Source organism: Urtica dioica, chromosome 11 (assembly GCF_054948205.1).
Source record: "Urtica dioica subsp. dioica isolate 48M chromosome 11, U.dioica_male_clone48M_v1_H2, whole genome shotgun sequence".
Lineage (NCBI taxonomy): Eukaryota > Viridiplantae > Streptophyta > Magnoliopsida > Rosales > Urticaceae > Urtica > Urtica dioica.
In genome coordinates this window covers 10,160,195-10,177,639 of record NC_142766.1, presented here as the reverse complement: position 1 = coordinate 10,177,639, position 17,445 = coordinate 10,160,195, and the positions used below count along the sequence as shown (strand labels likewise).

Here is a 17,445-nt window from a genome sequence, read left to right as displayed (position 1 = left end):
TCAACGAAGACTTTAGTCAACACCGCCGCGAGAGGCACGGTGCTGACTAAGACGCCATCGGAGTTCCAAGCTCTCCTTGAAGAATTAACGCGCTCCGTCGATCAATGCCCGATAGAGAGGAGAATCATGAAGGCCGACCCCACCACTGCTTAAGCCGCGACGACCATGATTGATCCGGAGATAATGCAACAGATGACGATAGAGATGGCAAACCTCTAAAAGGAGATGGGGGAGATGAAACAGATGAAAGCCGTTGTGAACACCACGCAAACGACTTAGGAGCGGTGCTTCTGGCGTCAAGGGAGTCATTGGCCATGCAGAAAATGCGAACTACTCGGGAATTACAACTGGCTCATGTTCCAAAACTCCAACAACTACAACACCGGAGCAATGAACAACCACCCCAACTTCGCATGGAGGGCGCAACAACAACAAGGCTTCCTACAGAGTCGACCACCGGGGATACCACACAAACATCAATAACAGTTGGAAGGCCAGAATCGTCCGGAACATCAACAAGTCCAGCCCGCACCAATGTCGAACATAAAGGAGCTCTTGGCCTCCTTCATCACCGAGTCTCGAACGAGAATGACTAATCAAGAGGCACAAATCCGAAATCTCGAGATGACGGTAGGGCAACTAGCAAGGGACTTCCATGCACGACCTCAGGGGGCTCTACAAAGCAACACCGAAGTCAACCCGAGAGATCAATGCAATTCCATCACAATGAGAAGCGGGCTTGAACTCAAAAGCGCCAACAATGGGTAAGAGAAAGAGGAGGACAAACCATCTTCCTCAACGGTCGCAACTCCGAAGATCACGCCTCCCCCACCCTCTGCCATAATCAAGCCGGTACCGGTGTCATTCCCGTAAAGATTGAAGAATGTGAAGCTCGACAAGCAATATAGCAAGTTCATGGAGCTCTTCAAGAAAATTTGCATCAACATCGCATTCGCCGATGTCATCGAGCAAATACCCGCCTACGCAAAATTCCTAAAGGACATCATCACACACAAGCGCAAGATCGAAGATTGTAGCACCATCACACTTTCGGGGGAGTGTAGTGCTATAATACAATGAAAGCTCCCACCAAATCTCAAAGATCCGGGAAGCTTCACTGTTCCGTGCACAATTGGCGAGTTCTCCTTTGATAAGGCACTCTATGACTTGGGGGCAAGCATCAATTGTTGTCAATGGTGCCCACAAGAAGAGTTGTAGTCTTTATTTTGAACATTTGATGTAATAAAGTCTCATGAAGACTCTTGCTTGTAATTGCCTATTCATTCATTAATAAAGTTGAAACGTTCATTCAATCTTCCTTGTCTGAAGCTTTATGATAAAACCATAGTCTTTTAGTCCATAAACAAACTTAACAACTTACGAAGAGACAAATGTAGATTTGCATGAACAAACTCTTCGTAGTTTGCTTAAAACGATATATTCGCAATCTTAGGGTCAAAGGACTATTGACCTCGGTATGATTGTTAGAAGAATCTATGATGTCTGGTTATGAGGCATTGAGAGTTAGGAACTCTATAGTTCTTCTAGGTATCTTCCGAAGGTACTGAATTGACCAGTGCACTTCTAGAGACAAGATAAGAACAAACCATTTAACCTCTTATGTCTCGAAGTCACTATGTATGAATTGCATCATGCTTACCTTAATCCTGAAATGAGACATGCCATTTCACACCTTAGTATTCTCATTTGAGAAAGTCAAAGTTCGGACTCACTATGTGATTCCGAACAAGGCCTATTGGTGAAGTACTAAGTTGTGAGTCTGTCATGAGTAACTTTGTGAAGTTCTCATAGATATGGAATTCATGTACAAGATTGCTGAAATGCAATGTATGTCACCTCATGCTTTGTTCCTTGGAGTGTGAATAAATGAACTGGCCAGTGTCCAAATTGAGTCCTGACTCTTTTGGATGAAACAATGTGACTTGTTAGCTCCTCGTCAATACATTGTTTCTAACTTATTCACAAGCGACAAAGGAGTTGAGGAAATAACAGCTAGAAGGGTAAAATGGTAATTTAGTAAATCCCGACTAGCTGATGACATTCATGAAGGGTAAACATAGATAATATTCAGTGGATCCGCTCATCATAATTAGGTCGAATTCTTGAGTAGAAAATAAATTCATTTGAACCGAGAGATTTTCAGTGTCAGCTCTTTAGTGGAGTCAGTTGGCATTAAGCTAAACTTGGAAAAGGTTTGTGAACTTTTGAGTCCAAGTGTTTAGCTAAAGCTTTGTTCATTTGGGTCCATGAGGTCACTGTCACGAATCACATCGATAGGAATAGTTAAACTGGAAGCTAAGCCAAAACAAGAACGAAAATAGTTAAAAGGGTATTTTTGTCTTTTGAGACAAAGGATGAAATGAATGTCAATAAATTTTTTGACAAGGTCATTTTGTGACATGTTTCACTCGGCCATGACTTGATCATTGGGCCTTGTGAATTAATTTCGTTTCATGAGAATTTTATTGAAAATTCTTAATGGGCCTTTCTCATGTTGTCATGAACAAATGAAGAAGCTTCTAGAAGCTCCTTCTAGAGAGACTTGGGCGCCTACCCTAATAGAGAAATAGGAGAGTTTATTTTGTGCATAAATGTATTTAGATACTTGCCAAAAGAAAAAGAGGAAACAAATTTGCATAAGGATGCATAAGGGAATCGGCCACATTGAGAGAAAAGGCAAGCTTTGAACAAAATAGGAAACAAATCAAGGCTTCTAGAAGCCCTAGCTTGGCCGAGTGTCTCAATAGGAAAGAGAGGAATTTTGCTCATGAATATGTGATATTCTATAGAAGAGGAAACTACCTTATTGAAGGTGAGACCTCTCCTATAAATAGGAGCCTCATTTCCTCACAATTAATTCATCCAAGTTTAAGAGATTTGAGAGACTCTCTCTCTAGAACTTGGCCGAAGTCCTCTTCTCTCTCTCTCTAGTTTATTTTCGGTTTTCTCTTGTCTTGGCACCTAGGTCCTCACTCGACCTAGTCTTTAGCTCTGCGACTTCGAGACTCGTTCTCAAGTCGTAGTGTTTAAAAGTGCCCACTCACTGATTCCTTCTTTTCGAGTGATTTAGTGATAGAAACTATCGTGGTTGCTCGAGTTCCCGAGGAAAGAAAAGAGAGACGTGCTGCGAGGGGAGACGAACGTTGCCAACCTTCCAAAGGCTCATCAACGTTCAAGCATCAAAAAGGTTAGTAACTTTTATAGCTCATATTAGTTTTTATTTACATGCATATGCTCTTGTCTAGGTTAGTAAAAACTAGTTTTACTTAAAAAGAAAATTTTTAAAATTCCGCCGCTTAACGAAGCGTTAAACTTTTTCTTAAACCCTAGATCGATTCCAACATCAATCTCATGCCATACTCCATTTTTCGAAGGCTAGGAATCGGCGAAGTGAAGCCCACGCGAATGACACTTCAAATGGCGGACAGGTCGATCAAGCACCCCCGAGGCATCATCGAGGACATACTCGTGAAGGTCGACAAGTTCATCTTCCCCGCCCCCAATCTCCGATAGTGCATGGGTGAGCCCAGTTCAATGCACCCCGAAGAAAAGAGGCATGACGGTGATCAAGAACGACAACAACAAACTTATCTCAACACGCACCGTCACAGGATACTGGATTTTCATGGACTACCGCAAGCTCAACACCGCCACCCGAAAGGATCATTTTCTCATCCCATTCATCGACCAAATGCTTGATTGGCTCACCGGCCAGGAGTATTACTGTTTTCTTGACGACTACTTGGGGTACAATCAAATAGTCATCGCCCCCGAAGACCAAGAGAAGACCACGTTCACGTGTCCATGCAGCACCCGCTTTTCGGCGAACTCCTTTCGGCTTGTGCAACGCCCCAGCCACCTTTCAGCGATGCATGATGGCAATCTTCTCCGATATGATCGAGAAAACCATTGAGGTATTTATGGATGACTTCTCTGTTTTTGGTTCCACTTACGATGTTTGTCTCGAGAATTTATCTAAGGCATTAGGGCGGTGCGTGGAGACGAATTTGTTGCTTAACTTGGAGAAGTCCCACTTCATGGTCAAGGAAGGGATCGTTTTGGGACATCGAGTGTCACCACAAGGGCTAGAGGTGGATTGAGCAAAGATAGCATTGATCAAGAAATTGCCACCCCCGGTCTTGGTCAAAGGCATGAGAAGCTTCCCCGGGCAGCATGCTTCTATCGGCAATTTATCAAAGACTTCTCGAAGATCATGAAGCCACTCTTCCGCCTTCTCAAGAAGGACACAAATTTCGTCTTCATCGACGAGTGCACGAAGGCGTTCAACATTCTAAAGGAGAAGCTAAGCATGGCCCCCATAATCACCACTCCCGATTGGACTCTACCATTCGAGATCATGACGGACGCGAGTGATTATGCCGTGGGTGTGGTCCTTGGACAACGTCGAGACAAGTCATTCTGCATGATATACTATGCGAGCCGCACTCTCAACTACACCACCACCGAAAAGGAGCTCCTTACCGTGGTTTTTACTTTTGACAAATTCCGGCCCTATGTCATCGGCAACAAAACCATCGTCTACACCGACCACGCCATAATCCGATATTTGATGGCCAAGAAGTATGCGAAACATTGACTTATCCGGTGGGTGCTTCTCCTCCAAGAGTTTGACGTAGAAATCAAAGACAAGAAGGGAACGGAGAACCTCGTCGCCGACCATCTCTCACGTCTAGAAGATCTCTCACACGTCCCCAACCATCGTATGCTCATCGATGACGAATTTAGGCATGAGAAAGTGCTGGCCTCGGAGGGAATCGCACCGCCATGGTACGCCAACTTCGTCAACTACTTCGTGTGCAACAAAATCCCTCCTGATTTCAATCATCAACGCCGAAAGAAGTTCCTCTCCGACGTGTGCTGCTACTATTAGGAAGAACCTATTTTGCACCACCATTGTACGGACTCGGTGATCTGACTATGTGTGCCTAACGAAGAAATACTCTATGTGCTCTACCACTGCCACACTTTGGAATTTGGTGGACATTATGGACCCGATCGTACGGCAGCAAAGGTACTTCAATGCGGTTTCTTTTGGCCTAATCTAATCCGCGATAGCCGGAAATTTGTCGAATCATGCAATAGGTGCCAAAGAACGAGGAACATCACGAAACATGCGAGATGATGGGGACCCTTCCCATCCTCGTACGAGAACAAATATATTCTTCTTGCGGTCGACAACGTGACACGGTCGGTCGAAGCAAAGGCGTCTCCAACGAACGATGGCAAGGTGGTCCTCAATTTCCTAAAGCACAACATCTTCACGCGCCATACTCTCCGAGCAATCATAAGCGACGGAGGCTCGCATTTCTACAATCGCCAATTCACCGCTCTCCTCGCCAAGTATGTGTCACACACCGGAAAGCCCTCGCTTACCACCCGCAAGTCAACAGACAAGCCGAAGTCTCAATCGGTGAAATAAAGAAAATTTTGGAAAAGACGGTGGAAAGCTCTCTTAAATATTAGGCCCGCAAGCTTGACGAAGCATTATGGGCATAACGAATGGCCTTCAAATCGCCGCTTGGAATGTCTCTGTATCGACTCGTCTATGGCAAAGCATGTCATCTCCCGATGGAACTCGAGCACAATGCACTATAGGCGATGAAGACACTCAACTTCGACAACAAAGCCGCGGGGAAGCAAAGGCTCTTTCAACTCAACGAGCTCGACGAACTCCGACGAGAAGCGTACGAGAATGCGATGATCTACAAAGAAAAGACAAAAGTGGCACGATAAGCACATCAAGCCCAAGGAGATCCGATCGGGACAACAAGTTCTCCTCTACAATTCCCAGTTGAGACTCTTCCCAAGAAAGCTCAAATCGCGATGGTCTGGGCCATTTAAAGTCACGCAAGCCTTCCCGTCTGTGACGTTCAAAATTAAGAGCGCGAGCGGAGAAAGATTCAAGATGACTGGGCAGCGCGTGAAACTGTATTTCGGAGCACTTTTTAAGAGCAAAAAAGTGGTGACCTATCTCGGTCTAGCAATAAAAAACGGTAACCCGTCAAGCTATTGACGCTAACTATAGCGCTTCGCGTGAGGCAACCTGTGCTTTCTTTCGTTGCATTTCTATTTTAGTTTTGTTTTGTCTTTATTTTGTTTGTTACGTTTGATTTTTGTTTTAGTTAACTTAGTTTTTCAAAAAAAACAAAACAAAACAAAAAACAAAAAAAGGGTGAAAATTTCCGCTCCTACGCGCCGCGAAACCCTTAGCGCGCGGCGCACAGGCACGAGTTTTTTGAAATTTTCTTCTCCGAGCAACATGCGCAGAACGCGCAATTTTTAAATCTGCTACCTCGCAATTTTTCTTCTTCGCTTCTTGCATTAGCCTTGTGTGTTCTTCACTATCATCTCAAGACAACAAGGTAAAAAAAATTCTTGAACCTCATTTTCTTTGATGAATTGATGTTAGAATCGTGATTACATGTCGTTGAGAGTGTTTTGATGCTTTGGGTTAAGCTAATTTGTGCCCGGTTTGTTCATATTTATGTTAGTTTGGCTTGCCCGTCATGTGTTCGATGAAATGTCTATAAACGAAATTGAACTTGAAATTTTGATCACTTGAAGTTTGAATTCATGTGTTGTTAATTAGATAGAAAGGTCAAGATTTAAGTTTGGGGAGTTGATCATTACAAACTTTTGCTATGATTGAATGTTGGTCGACTAATTTCGGGTGTATTTGTCTTGTAGATGCATCGAGCCACATCATCGTCGCGACCCAAGCATGCTCGGTGCTCGCTTCCGGCATTGCCACGCCCCTCCACGCTCATCGACGGAGCCGGTGTAAGTATGGGAAAAAAATTGTCAAGTGAATTTGCTACCCGAGAAAGCACTCCGACCTGACTATCAGTGAGGGAACATGGAGCACGAAATCGTGAGCCGAAGGTGGAAGAAACTCGCCGACATAGACGTGAGAGAGGCACCAAAACTCGTTCGGGAGTTCTACTCGAACCTCTGTGTCACCGAAGACAACTTTGTTCGTGTGGTGAACGTGGTTGTCAACATCTCGTCGGTCACGATCAACGCCTATCTCGACATCCCAGAGCCCGACCATGATGAGTACGCACCACTCCTCTTGCACCCACAATGGGAGGAGTGGATTCACTCTTGCACACCACGGAGCCCAATACCAAACGAAGAGGGTGCGTGGTCAAGTCGTCCCCAACTTCCTAGCCATCTCCGATCTTAATCGATATGCCAAGGCGTGGCAACACTTCATATCGACGCTCCTCCCATGCAAGAGAGAGCACGTCGTAGACCTCCCCCGCATCGCCCTCCTCGCGTGCATCGTATTTGGCAAAACGATCATCATTGGGAAGGTAATAAAGGAGCGATTCATCTTCTGCGCAAACCGTGACACTGTAGTGACATTCGAGCATGGTGGAATCATCACCAGAATGTGCATAGAAGCAGGGTTGAAAATCATCCACAATGAAGCCCGACTCAGTCTTGGGGACCCTATTGATGCCGAGAAGATAATGAATCTCCGGCATTGGAAGCATGGAGACGCACATCCAGACGGAGCGGGATTCACCAGTGTCCCAGATCAACACCAAGGCGACCCAAATGCCCCCATTCTTGGACCGCCTAATGAACCGAATCACGTCCCGACCCGTCGAGAACAAGAGCACAACTACACCGACGTGATGACCATGATGAATCGGCTTGACTCCCGTTTGAGCGACACCCACAATGCCTCATGGAGCTTCCTCAATGACTTCGAAGAGCGACAACGGGAGCGAGACGGATTTCAACAAAATGCCTACAACATGTGGACGGTGCATCAACAGACCATTTACCCAGACGCCCCGAGCTACCCGGCCTATCCCCAGCATCTCATGACGCCATATCCTGCATTCCCTTCATGAGATTCATGCAGCTACAACCCACAACAACCCGAGGATGAGGGCGACCACGACGAGGATGAGTAAGAGAGCTCAGCCACCCCCGCAAGGTAAGTACCTTTTCCATCGTTTTTGTTGTGTAATTACATTGGGGTCAATGTAAGTTTTAAGTTTGGGGGGAGGGGGTAATTGCTTGTAATTTCTTGTCTTGCGGGGGATTTTTGTACACACGTAGTTAATTTTCTAGGTTGTTTTTGTTTTATTTTAGGATAATTGATAGAAATTAGTGTTTTGTGTGATGACTCAATAAATGTTTGCCGATGATATGGATAGTTTTAAGCCGTAGACATGTGAAAAAATATGTGAATTACCGAGTGAAAAAGAATCTCGTTGAGTTTTGTGTTATCACTTAAAGCTCAAATAATGTTTGTCTCGATGCTTAGACGACCTTGAGTATCTTATTTGGGCTATTTTAGCCATTATTTGGTTAACACGATATATTGGCTAAGTTTTGATAACGAAAAAGAAGTTTAAATTTCCAAAGCAACATTAGTTAATTAACAATATCTAAATGAGTTATTTAAATTTACAGTTCTGATTCATTTTAATAACATTCGGTTGCTAGATAATCGGAACTGAGTTTATCTAAAAAATAGTTATTCTTGTTATACGAAGTGGGTTATTTTCTTAATTAATTGAAATTTTGACTAGTATTTTAAATAGTTGAGCTAATTAGATTAAATGCTTAACTTGCCTATGGCGTAAAGTTTCTCAAATATCCATATAATGCCTTACCTAAGAGGCGTGCAACCAGTGAAAAGGCTGTAATTTGGCAAAAATTGTAACATCTCAATTATATTACATTGATCTGACAAATTTAAGATATGCGCAAACGTATGGCAGTAGTAAGTACATACATATACATGGGTAGTAAAGCTACAGCATGGTACACATTCCGTTCATTCTCCATCATTTGTTTTATTGTTAAAAGATAATTTACGCAAATTGTGAGTGTGCTGATTCGGATAATACATGGTTTTTGGTTTTTTTTTTTTTTTGGAGGGAGTGAAATGAAAAACCAATTAATAATAAAAATTAAAAAGTGGAGAGGAAAAGAGGGGAGGTCATTTTCAAGGTGGCGTTATTGAGGGAGTGGTGGGGCCAAGTGGACATGGTTCTCCAAAACCAACTTTTTTGGGTTCCTACGGCTACAAATACCCGCCTTCGCCTCCATTGTTTTGCATCAAATTAATCAATAATCCCTGCTCTCTCAAAAAAAAAGAAATAATTGATTGATATTCTCTTATTTCGCACCATACAGTGGTCTGTACATCAGGCCTCTGTTTCCTCTGTAGTCTTGTTGTTGAGCTTGTAACACCAAAAAAAAAAATATATATATATATATATATATTTAAGAACATGTCACCAGCTCCGGCAGTGAAGCAGGGCATAGCGGTGGCTATTATGGGCTGCGAAGGCGGCGATAGAGGGAGGACTTCGCTCCGGCGGACTCTCTCCGCCGACATGTCATCGAAGCAATGGCTGGCCCAGAACGGCTTCGGCCTCTCCTCTCCTCCTCTCATCAAGAAGACCGCTTCTTCCAGAGATCTCTTCCTAAACCCCATCGCCGATTCCTTCTCCGACGAAGACGACGATGAGGAAGGGAAACAGGTCCCACTCCCCAACTTCGACATCTGGACCTCCATCGTCTCGCCGGCGAAGTCCGCCGCCGACTCGCTCCCCCCGCCATACGTCCACCCACTCGTCAAGCGGTCCGCCAGCTCTCTTAGCGAGAATAGCCTCCAAATTTGCACTGAGAGCCTCGGCTCCGAGACCGGCTCCGACGGATTCTCCTCCGACGCCGAGTCCGATCACGACTCCGACAGGAAACCCGCGGCGGCTATGGCGCTCTCTCCGTCTCCGTCTCCTGCTCCGGCGCGGTCGTTCCCACCGCCTCTCGCCTCGCTGTCCTGCCGCGGCGTGGGAGACTGCGCGCCGGCTCTCCGCATGAGGAGCCGCCGCGACAACGGGCGGCTCGTCGTTGAGGCCGTCGCGGTCCCAACCACGCCGCCGAACTTCTCCGCTCAGCGCGTCGACGGCCGCCTTGTCCTCAAGCTCGCCAGATCAAGCGAGACGTTCGAAGAGACCGGCGAGTTGGAAGAGCAGCAGTTTAAGAACTACGATTCAGAAGAAGAAGAAGAGGAAAAATATGTGCCGCGGACGGTCGAGATGGCAGAGTCAAGGCTGATAAACTTCCACAGGCTAGCTCTCATGGCGAACAAGCCGCTAGGGACGTTTCCGAACAGGAACGTCAAGGAGGGCGAGGACCAGAAGCCAGTGGCGAAGTCTCTGCCGCCGCGAGTTCCGGTGAGCAGGCTGATTCCGGCGCCGGCAGCGGCGAAGGTGTCGACCACTGCGGCGGCGTCGTTGAATCACTACGACTACTTCTGGCGGACCAAAATCGGGTCCCAAAACGACGGCTTCAAGTCCCAAACACCGGCGTCAAACGACAGGAAAGAGTTTGTCGTTTCGAAAGTGGACGGCTATCACTTGGTCCCCTTGCTCAAGGGGTGTTGCAACGAGCCCAGGAGGACTCTCATCTGGCACCCTCGTTGCATTGCCACTTCCTAAATTTTCTCATACCATTATATAAAATATCGTCTATATATATAATGATGTAATAATAATAATATCTTTTTAAGTCCCCTCTCTGCGGTCTTGTACTCTCTTAGGTCTTCAGTTTCCACTGGGTTTTTAAGTTTTTTGTCTTAGCCAATCAAATTGAAATAAGCTGGAGTCAGATTGCGGACAAGAGAGAGAGATTGCTTTGAGTCAGAGATTGAAGAGAGGAGAGGTGATCCATAACTAATTAACATGTGTGTCTATCGGTATAATCAATTATTTTTATCAATAATAAAATTATTATTGATTGCTAGTATTTCTTGGTCAATTCTTAATTAGTACGTTTCCATATTTATATATTACAGCTTTTGACCATGATGGGATTTACGTTGCCATACAAATTACAATAGAAAAGTGCAAACACTACGGTGGTTGTCTCTTGATTTTGTTTGGCTATCACAATTTACTTATTATTTTCATAGCATGTGTGTATTAGTCAAGACGTCGCATTTCTAGATAGCTAGTAGCATTGTCGATAGTGTTCTATTCTTGGTAGCTAATAAGAATAAGATAAATAAATCATTGTGTTAATTCTTTTGACCAAGTGGGACTGGGACTGGGACGGCTGTCCTTTATAATTGCACACCACTCTCTTCGTTTCACTATCACAATTTCACAATATACTTCACTTTATTCGAACCGTGTGGTTATTTGGACGTATGTGAACTAAAATAGTCACTGACCTAATCAAGGGTAAAGGGAATGAATAAAAAACCAAAAAAATGAGATAACTAGTTAATTAAAACGTTTGGAATTGCTATATAATAACGTTTCGTAATTGTTAGATAAATGGTCATAAAGATAACGTGGTATTCTTGGTTTGTCATTTCATTGAAATAAAATGGTAGAATATTTACGTCGATTTATACGTGTAAATACATGCATGAACGTGATTATTTATCTAAAATTTATGAAACGTTGACTATATGGCAACGTAAATACATGAACGTGATTATTTATCTAAGATTTACGAAACTGTAAATATAACTATGTACGTAAGGAACCATAAAAAATTTAGAGAGTGATTGTAATAGTCTTGTGTTTTAATTAGCTTATTCACTACTACAAATATGGGCATCAGGTGCGACTTAGTCGCACCTGATGCCCACCAAGTCGCACCCGATAGTACTATCGGGTGCGACTTTAGGTGCGCCTAAGTCGCACCTAATAGTCCGCAGCTAATACAAGTGGGTGCGACATGTCGCACCCAATAGTATATACTATAAGGTGCGACAATATTGGGTGCGGCTTATCGCATCTGAAGTTGCGCCTATTTTTCCGTGGGAACTTAAGAATAAGGAGGGAATTTGACTTTTGGGTGCGACATGTCACCCAATACCCTACCCGCCAACGTATTGGGTGCGACTAGTCGCACCCAATAGCCTACCCGCCAAGTTATTGGGTGCGACCAGTCGCACCCAATACCCTTCCCGCCATAGTATTGGGTGCGACTAGTCGCACCCGATTCCCAATTTATTTTAAAAAAAAATTTACAAATATTAGAATTAGAATATAATATTATTAGAATTAGATATTAATATTATTAGAATTATAATTAGAATTAGAAATTAATATTTCATATTAAAATATTTTTAATATACAAGCAACTAATACGAGTTTGTTCGCTAATATAAAAATATACAAGTGCAACTATTTTCGTTGTTGCCTATAAAACTTATCTATAGAGGAATTTCCTCTTCCTCCAAATAAGTTGCCTCCGCGGCCACTACTGCTGCTTCCTCCTCGGCCATTGCCGCTACCGCTAGGACGATCACGCTGAAACTCCGCAGAACCTGGCGTTTCATTATCAGCCATTGCCGCTGATGTCGGCGTAGGGGAAGCCTGAGTATGCATCTGTGTAAACGAAAGCAGCTGTCGCTGCATCTCTTCCATCTGCATTTGTTATGCCGCCATTTGAGCTTGTTGTGCTGCCAACTGAGCTTGCAACTCGGTATACAGTACTGGATCGGCGCGTGACTAAGGTGACGAACCAGACGAGCTTTCTTCTTGAGCTCGAGCCACACTCAAAGCCCCAACTGGTGTCGTGGGTCCTATCCCGACATCCCAATCATGGCGTGGCCCGAGAACGTCATGCATCGCATACTCCTCTGCGCGTTCGAGGCTCACCTCTTCGCCTCTCTCCTCCGCTTGTCGCAAAATATCTGCCACTTGGGCGTTGATTCACGCCTTTACAAAAAAACCAAATAAAATTATTATTAAGTAATTAAATAAAGTAACTTACAAATTGTTGACTCGCGAAGGGCGTTGTCCAGTTGCCGTTAATATCTTGATGCTTTTTCTCCCACGTCGCCAATGCGGAGTACAATGTCCCATCCTCCTTCCTCTGCAAGTTTTAATCATCAAAACAAGACTAATGTGTCTAATGTTAATAAAAATTAAGCAACTTACGCTCTTCTGTCGATGAGCGAAAAAAGGTATCGACCCTTGTCTGGCCTTTGTCAGCTTCTTCTTCGCATTTTGTCGGTTGCGGTCAGCCTTTGCCTGCGAGACATAAATTCATTTAATTCGATTCGATGAGAAAAAAAAAAAACATGTTCAACTCATACCTTATGTTCCGGTGTGTTGAACACCTCTATTGCCTTCAACCAAGCCTCGTGCGTATAGCCCTTTGGTGTTTCTTCTCTGGCGAGCTCTATTTTCCCGCAAAACTTGTTGAAGAATCTAGATGATAACTTTGACTTTTGGTTGCGTCGCAACCGCTTCATTTCGCGAATGATAGTAGACTTTATCTCTTTGCGAATGCAATCAGCTGGCACTCTCTCGCCAGTTGCAGGATCCTCGTACACAAAACGGTACTCGTTATGAATTGCGGTCATAACGGCCGTCACATGCTGAGGCTCGACTTCATTCCAGTCATTTGCGTGTGCTTGAAACGTCGCCTTGATCAAGTTTCCAAGACGGTTCGAGAAGGTGCCGATCAAGGGATTTTGCTCCCTGATGTCCTGGTAGAACATCATGTGTCGCCGATCGTAGCGAACTACATTCGCAACAGCAGTCCCTACCCCTGCTCTCGCTGACACGAGACCCTTCGTTGGTCCACGTGTGTTCTTCGATCCGGAGGATCCCGGCGTCTGTGGTGGATCCTCGCCTCCACCTGCTCCAGTCGACATCCTAGAAGAAGAAAACAAAATTAGAAAACAAAGAAACGTGGACGACACCACGAAATTTTATTACAATGCCCTCACATATGGCGGAGGAAAACCGTGGTTACATATTAGATAAATATTACTCATTCATCATCATCACTGCCTATAATGTTAGTATCTTCTATATCTACATCAACATCTTCTCCCTCAAAAACGATGTGTGCCTCATTATCCTCATCAAACTCTTCATCATCGTCAACGATACTGACTAGCTCAATTTCAGCGGTTTCGTGTCGATGATTCAGACCTTCGATGTTTGACAATTCTATTGTCAATGGGACCAAGGCTGAAGTGGTAGGGTCAACTTCGGGAATGTCCCAAATCCCTCGATGATTGCATTCCTGAACAATTTCCCAATCGCCACCTTTAACAAGATCTTGGATGTAGAAGACTTGTTTCGCCTGAGTCGCGAGTACGAACGGCTCATCTGTAAACCACTCTTTAGCAGTATAAGAACTCGTCGCTCCAGTAATCTTATCAATATGCACTATTCGCCCTGTACTGTACTTGTCACCATACCAAATGCATTTGAATAGTACGACACGACAGTTATGTCTATAGTTAAGCACGATGACATCTTCCATTCGTCCGTAGAAATTGTACTCATCCACGGGCACACATACACCACTGTTTTGAGTTATTCGTTGATTATCACGACGACGAGTGATGAACTTCACGCCGTTAACAAAACAGCTCGGATATTGATGGGCGATTTCTAATGAACCGACAGACAATGCGTAGAGCTCTTCAGACACGTCAGAGCCACTAACTTTTATGTCATAAATCTGGTTCAAAACAAAGGAATTCTTAGCACTTTTAACTCTTTGAATTATTTGGTTTAAGGTTTAGGGTTTACCTTTTTTGCAAACCAATCTTTGAATTCTTTTCTATGCGTTGCTTCGAGTTCAGCATCTTCAATGCCCACTTGAGAATTCCTTCGTATGAGTTCCAAATGCTCACTGTTGTTCGAAACTTTACTCAAATAACAGATTAACAATGGAATAACTTAGAGAAACACATGGATCGATAAACTTACAGCAAATATGGATCTACTTCAGGACAATTGGTATAGATATACCACTCCGCCTTATCTCTCTGCTCATCGTCTAATATTATCGGCTTCATCATCCCATAAGGCACACACATCTCGGATCGAAAAACAGAAAGCTCTCGAACTGGAACTTCATTAACACTTTTCTTATCCTCCAGATACCTTCCAACGAACGTTAGAGCTTCTTCTACAACGTAACCTTCTGCAATAGAGCCTTCAGGCCTAGCTCTGTTTTTAACAAAATATTTTAACGTCCCAAGGTATCTCTCAAAAGGGTACATCCACCGCATATGAACCGGGCCGCCATACAACGCTTCCTCTGGTAGATGAATCGCCACGTGAATCATGATCGTGAAAAAAGCAGGTGGAAATATCATCTCAAGCTTACATAGTATCTCGACAATGGAATTTTGCGCTTTTTCGAGATCTTCCACTCTCAACGTTCTAGAACTAATCAACTTGAAAAAGTTGCAAAGTTCGGAGATCGTATCTTGTCTTGCCTTTGGTACAAAAGGGCGAATACCAACAGCCAACAACCTCTGCAAGATCACGTGGCAATCGTGCGACTTCAAACCTGTGAGCTTCCCGTCAGCAGTCACGTTTTTCTTCAAATTACCAACGAGGCCATCTGGAAATTTGACAGATTGGAGGAACTTGGTAAACCGCTGCCTCTGCTCAAGGGTCAAAGTGTACGCTGCTTGCGGTTTGTACCACCCATTCCCTTGTTCTTGCAAGTGCAAACTGGTTTTGATTTTCAAGTCCATTAAATCAAACCTCGCCTTCTCGGTGTCATAGTTTTTCTTTTCTAAGCTAAGCATGGTCACAAGAAGATTCTCGCACACGTTCTTCTCTACGTGCATGACATCTAAGTTGTGCTTCAACTCCAACTCTGACCAGTAAGGCAACTCGTAGAAGATGTTTTTCTTCGCCCAATTAAGCTCACTCTCGGCTCGCTTTTGTTTTCTGCCAACGGAACCAGCGTGTTTGCCAGTTTTCGTGCAAGAAACACTAGCCAACTGAGCTAGTATGTCTTGCGGAGTCAACTTGTCGGGTTTACTGCGTCTCTCGTGGCGATTTGTGTAGTGATCGCTACTTTTCCTCAATCGGTGACGCGTGGGCAAAAATCGACGATGGTCATAGTACACAAACGCAGTCAGCACCACAGGCCACATGCTGTACGCTAGACTCATTTCTCCAAACGGGTTTAACCCATCAGAAGCTAATCCAAGCCGCACGTTCCGAGGCTCTTCGGAAAATTCTGGGTATCTCTCGTCCAGGTTCTTCCACGTCGTACCGTCCGCAGGATGTCGCAAAATGCCTTCTTCTCTGACGCGATCTCTTTCGTGCCACTGCATCTGAAGCGACGTGTGTCGAGAGGCGTACAACCGCTTCAATCGATCTTTCGGCGGAAAATATCGTAATATCTTTTGCGGTATCTATTTCCCAGTCGGCTTCCATCTGCTCTCGTTACAAACTGGGCACACTTCAGCTTTCTCGAGATCTTTTCGAAACAAGACGCAGTCGTTTGTGCACACGTCGATCATCTCGTACCCCATGCCGAAGCGCTTCAGTTTCGCCTTTGCCTCGTAGTGCTTTTCCGGAATTCGGTTACCGGTTGGATGAGACTTCCTCAAGAGCTGCAAGAGTTCTGTGAACGACTTGTTCGTCCAATGGTTCGTGACTTTGATGTGCATCAACGAAATCAAGAACGACAAAGACGAAAACTCTTTGCATACAGGGTACAATTCCGCTTCCAACTCGGCAAATAAGTCTTCCACTTGCTCCTCCGCACGCACCTCGCTCGGGATCAGATCCGCAAAGTCGTCGAAATCCTCGTGGTCCATGATATCATGCAGGGCGTCGTGCAATCCTCCTACTCCTCTCTGATCAGTTCCAATGGGGTCTTCACCATGAGTAAGGACAAGGCACTCGCCGTGAAGATACCATTCTGTGTAGCCTGGGGTAAACCCATTGTCCAGGAGGTGATGCCTTACGACCCCGATGGCGTGCCATCTCACGTTGTTGCAAGACTTGCAAGGACAACGATATTGGCCATTTTCGTTCGGTTGTCTGCTTGCAATGCGGATAAACTCGTTAACCCCTGTTTTATACTGCAAGCTCAACCTCTCGTTCTCGGTAACCCAATCTCTACTTGGATTAGACATTGATTTCGCTGAACGAGAAAGACAACGAGAATTATTAATTAGCATTGAAAGTCCGATCTTACTAAAGGACCGAGAGCGAATTTAGAAGGAATGAGAGAGAGACTGTGAAAGGTATCTTATTTTTTTTAAATGGATTGTAGAAATTATGGGAAAGATACTAAAGCACCTCAAAATCCTGGAAACAATCCTAGAAAATGGATTGTTTTTGAAAATGGACTGTTTCTAGTGGATTTCGATTCTAATTGGTTCAAAACTCTACCGAAATTTTGGCAGAGCTTCCCCTATAATATTGTTAAACCAAAAACCTGCAAACTACTTTAAAAACATTTAAAATCCATCCAGAAACTATCATATTAATTAACTAAGTCCTAAACCGAGCCTCCGTGGCTCGGTCACAACATTTTATCAATATCTATAAAACAATCACTCAGTAATTAATTAATTACAATATCATAAACAACTAATCTAATAAAATAGTTTAAACAATTAACCAATTT

General features: G+C 44.1%; 2 protein-coding genes across 2 annotated transcripts; one reads left to right on the top strand and one right to left on the bottom strand.

Annotated features, from left to right (window-relative positions):
* The first annotated feature begins 9,129 nt into the window (after positions 1-9,129).
* On the top strand, positions 9,130-10,818 carry LOC149381120 (FAF-like protein (DUF3049)). The gene has a single exon (XM_089601837.1). It carries the CDS (start codon positions 9,303-9,305, stop codon positions 10,512-10,514), a length of 1,212 nt encoding a protein of 403 aa, XP_089457963.1. The 5' UTR covers positions 9,130-9,302; the 3' UTR covers positions 10,515-10,818.
* A 1,985-nt stretch (positions 10,819-12,803) lies between these two features.
* On the bottom strand, positions 12,804-15,643 carry LOC149381119 (uncharacterized). The gene is made up of 6 exons (XM_089601292.1): positions 14,894-15,643; positions 14,769-14,851; positions 14,589-14,691; positions 14,461-14,517; positions 13,284-13,528; positions 12,804-12,909 (listed from the first exon to the last, which is right to left on the bottom strand). Exons 1-6 carry the CDS (start codon positions 15,641-15,643, stop codon positions 12,804-12,806), a joined length of 1,344 nt encoding a protein of 447 aa, XP_089457418.1.
* Between the last annotated feature and the right edge of the window lie 1,802 nt (positions 15,644-17,445).

Excerpts from the sequence above, each read along its gene's own strand:
- LOC149381119 (XM_089601292.1), bottom strand. The coding sequence starts at position 15,643 with ATGCACGTAGAGAAGAACGTGTGCGAGAATCTTCTTGTGACCATGCTT. Across the intron at positions 14,692-14,768 it reads GAAGTAGATCCATATTTGCT|TGAGCATTTGGAACTCATAC; the intron begins GTAAGTTTATCG and ends TTCGAACAACAG. Across the intron at positions 13,529-14,460 it reads AAGAGCTCTACGCATTGTCT|GACATCAGGGAGCAAAATCC; the intron begins GTCGGTTCATTA and ends ATGTTCTACCAG.
- LOC149381120 (XM_089601837.1), top strand. The coding sequence starts at position 9,303 with ATGTCACCAGCTCCGGCAGTGAAGCAGGGCATAGCGGTGGCTATTATG.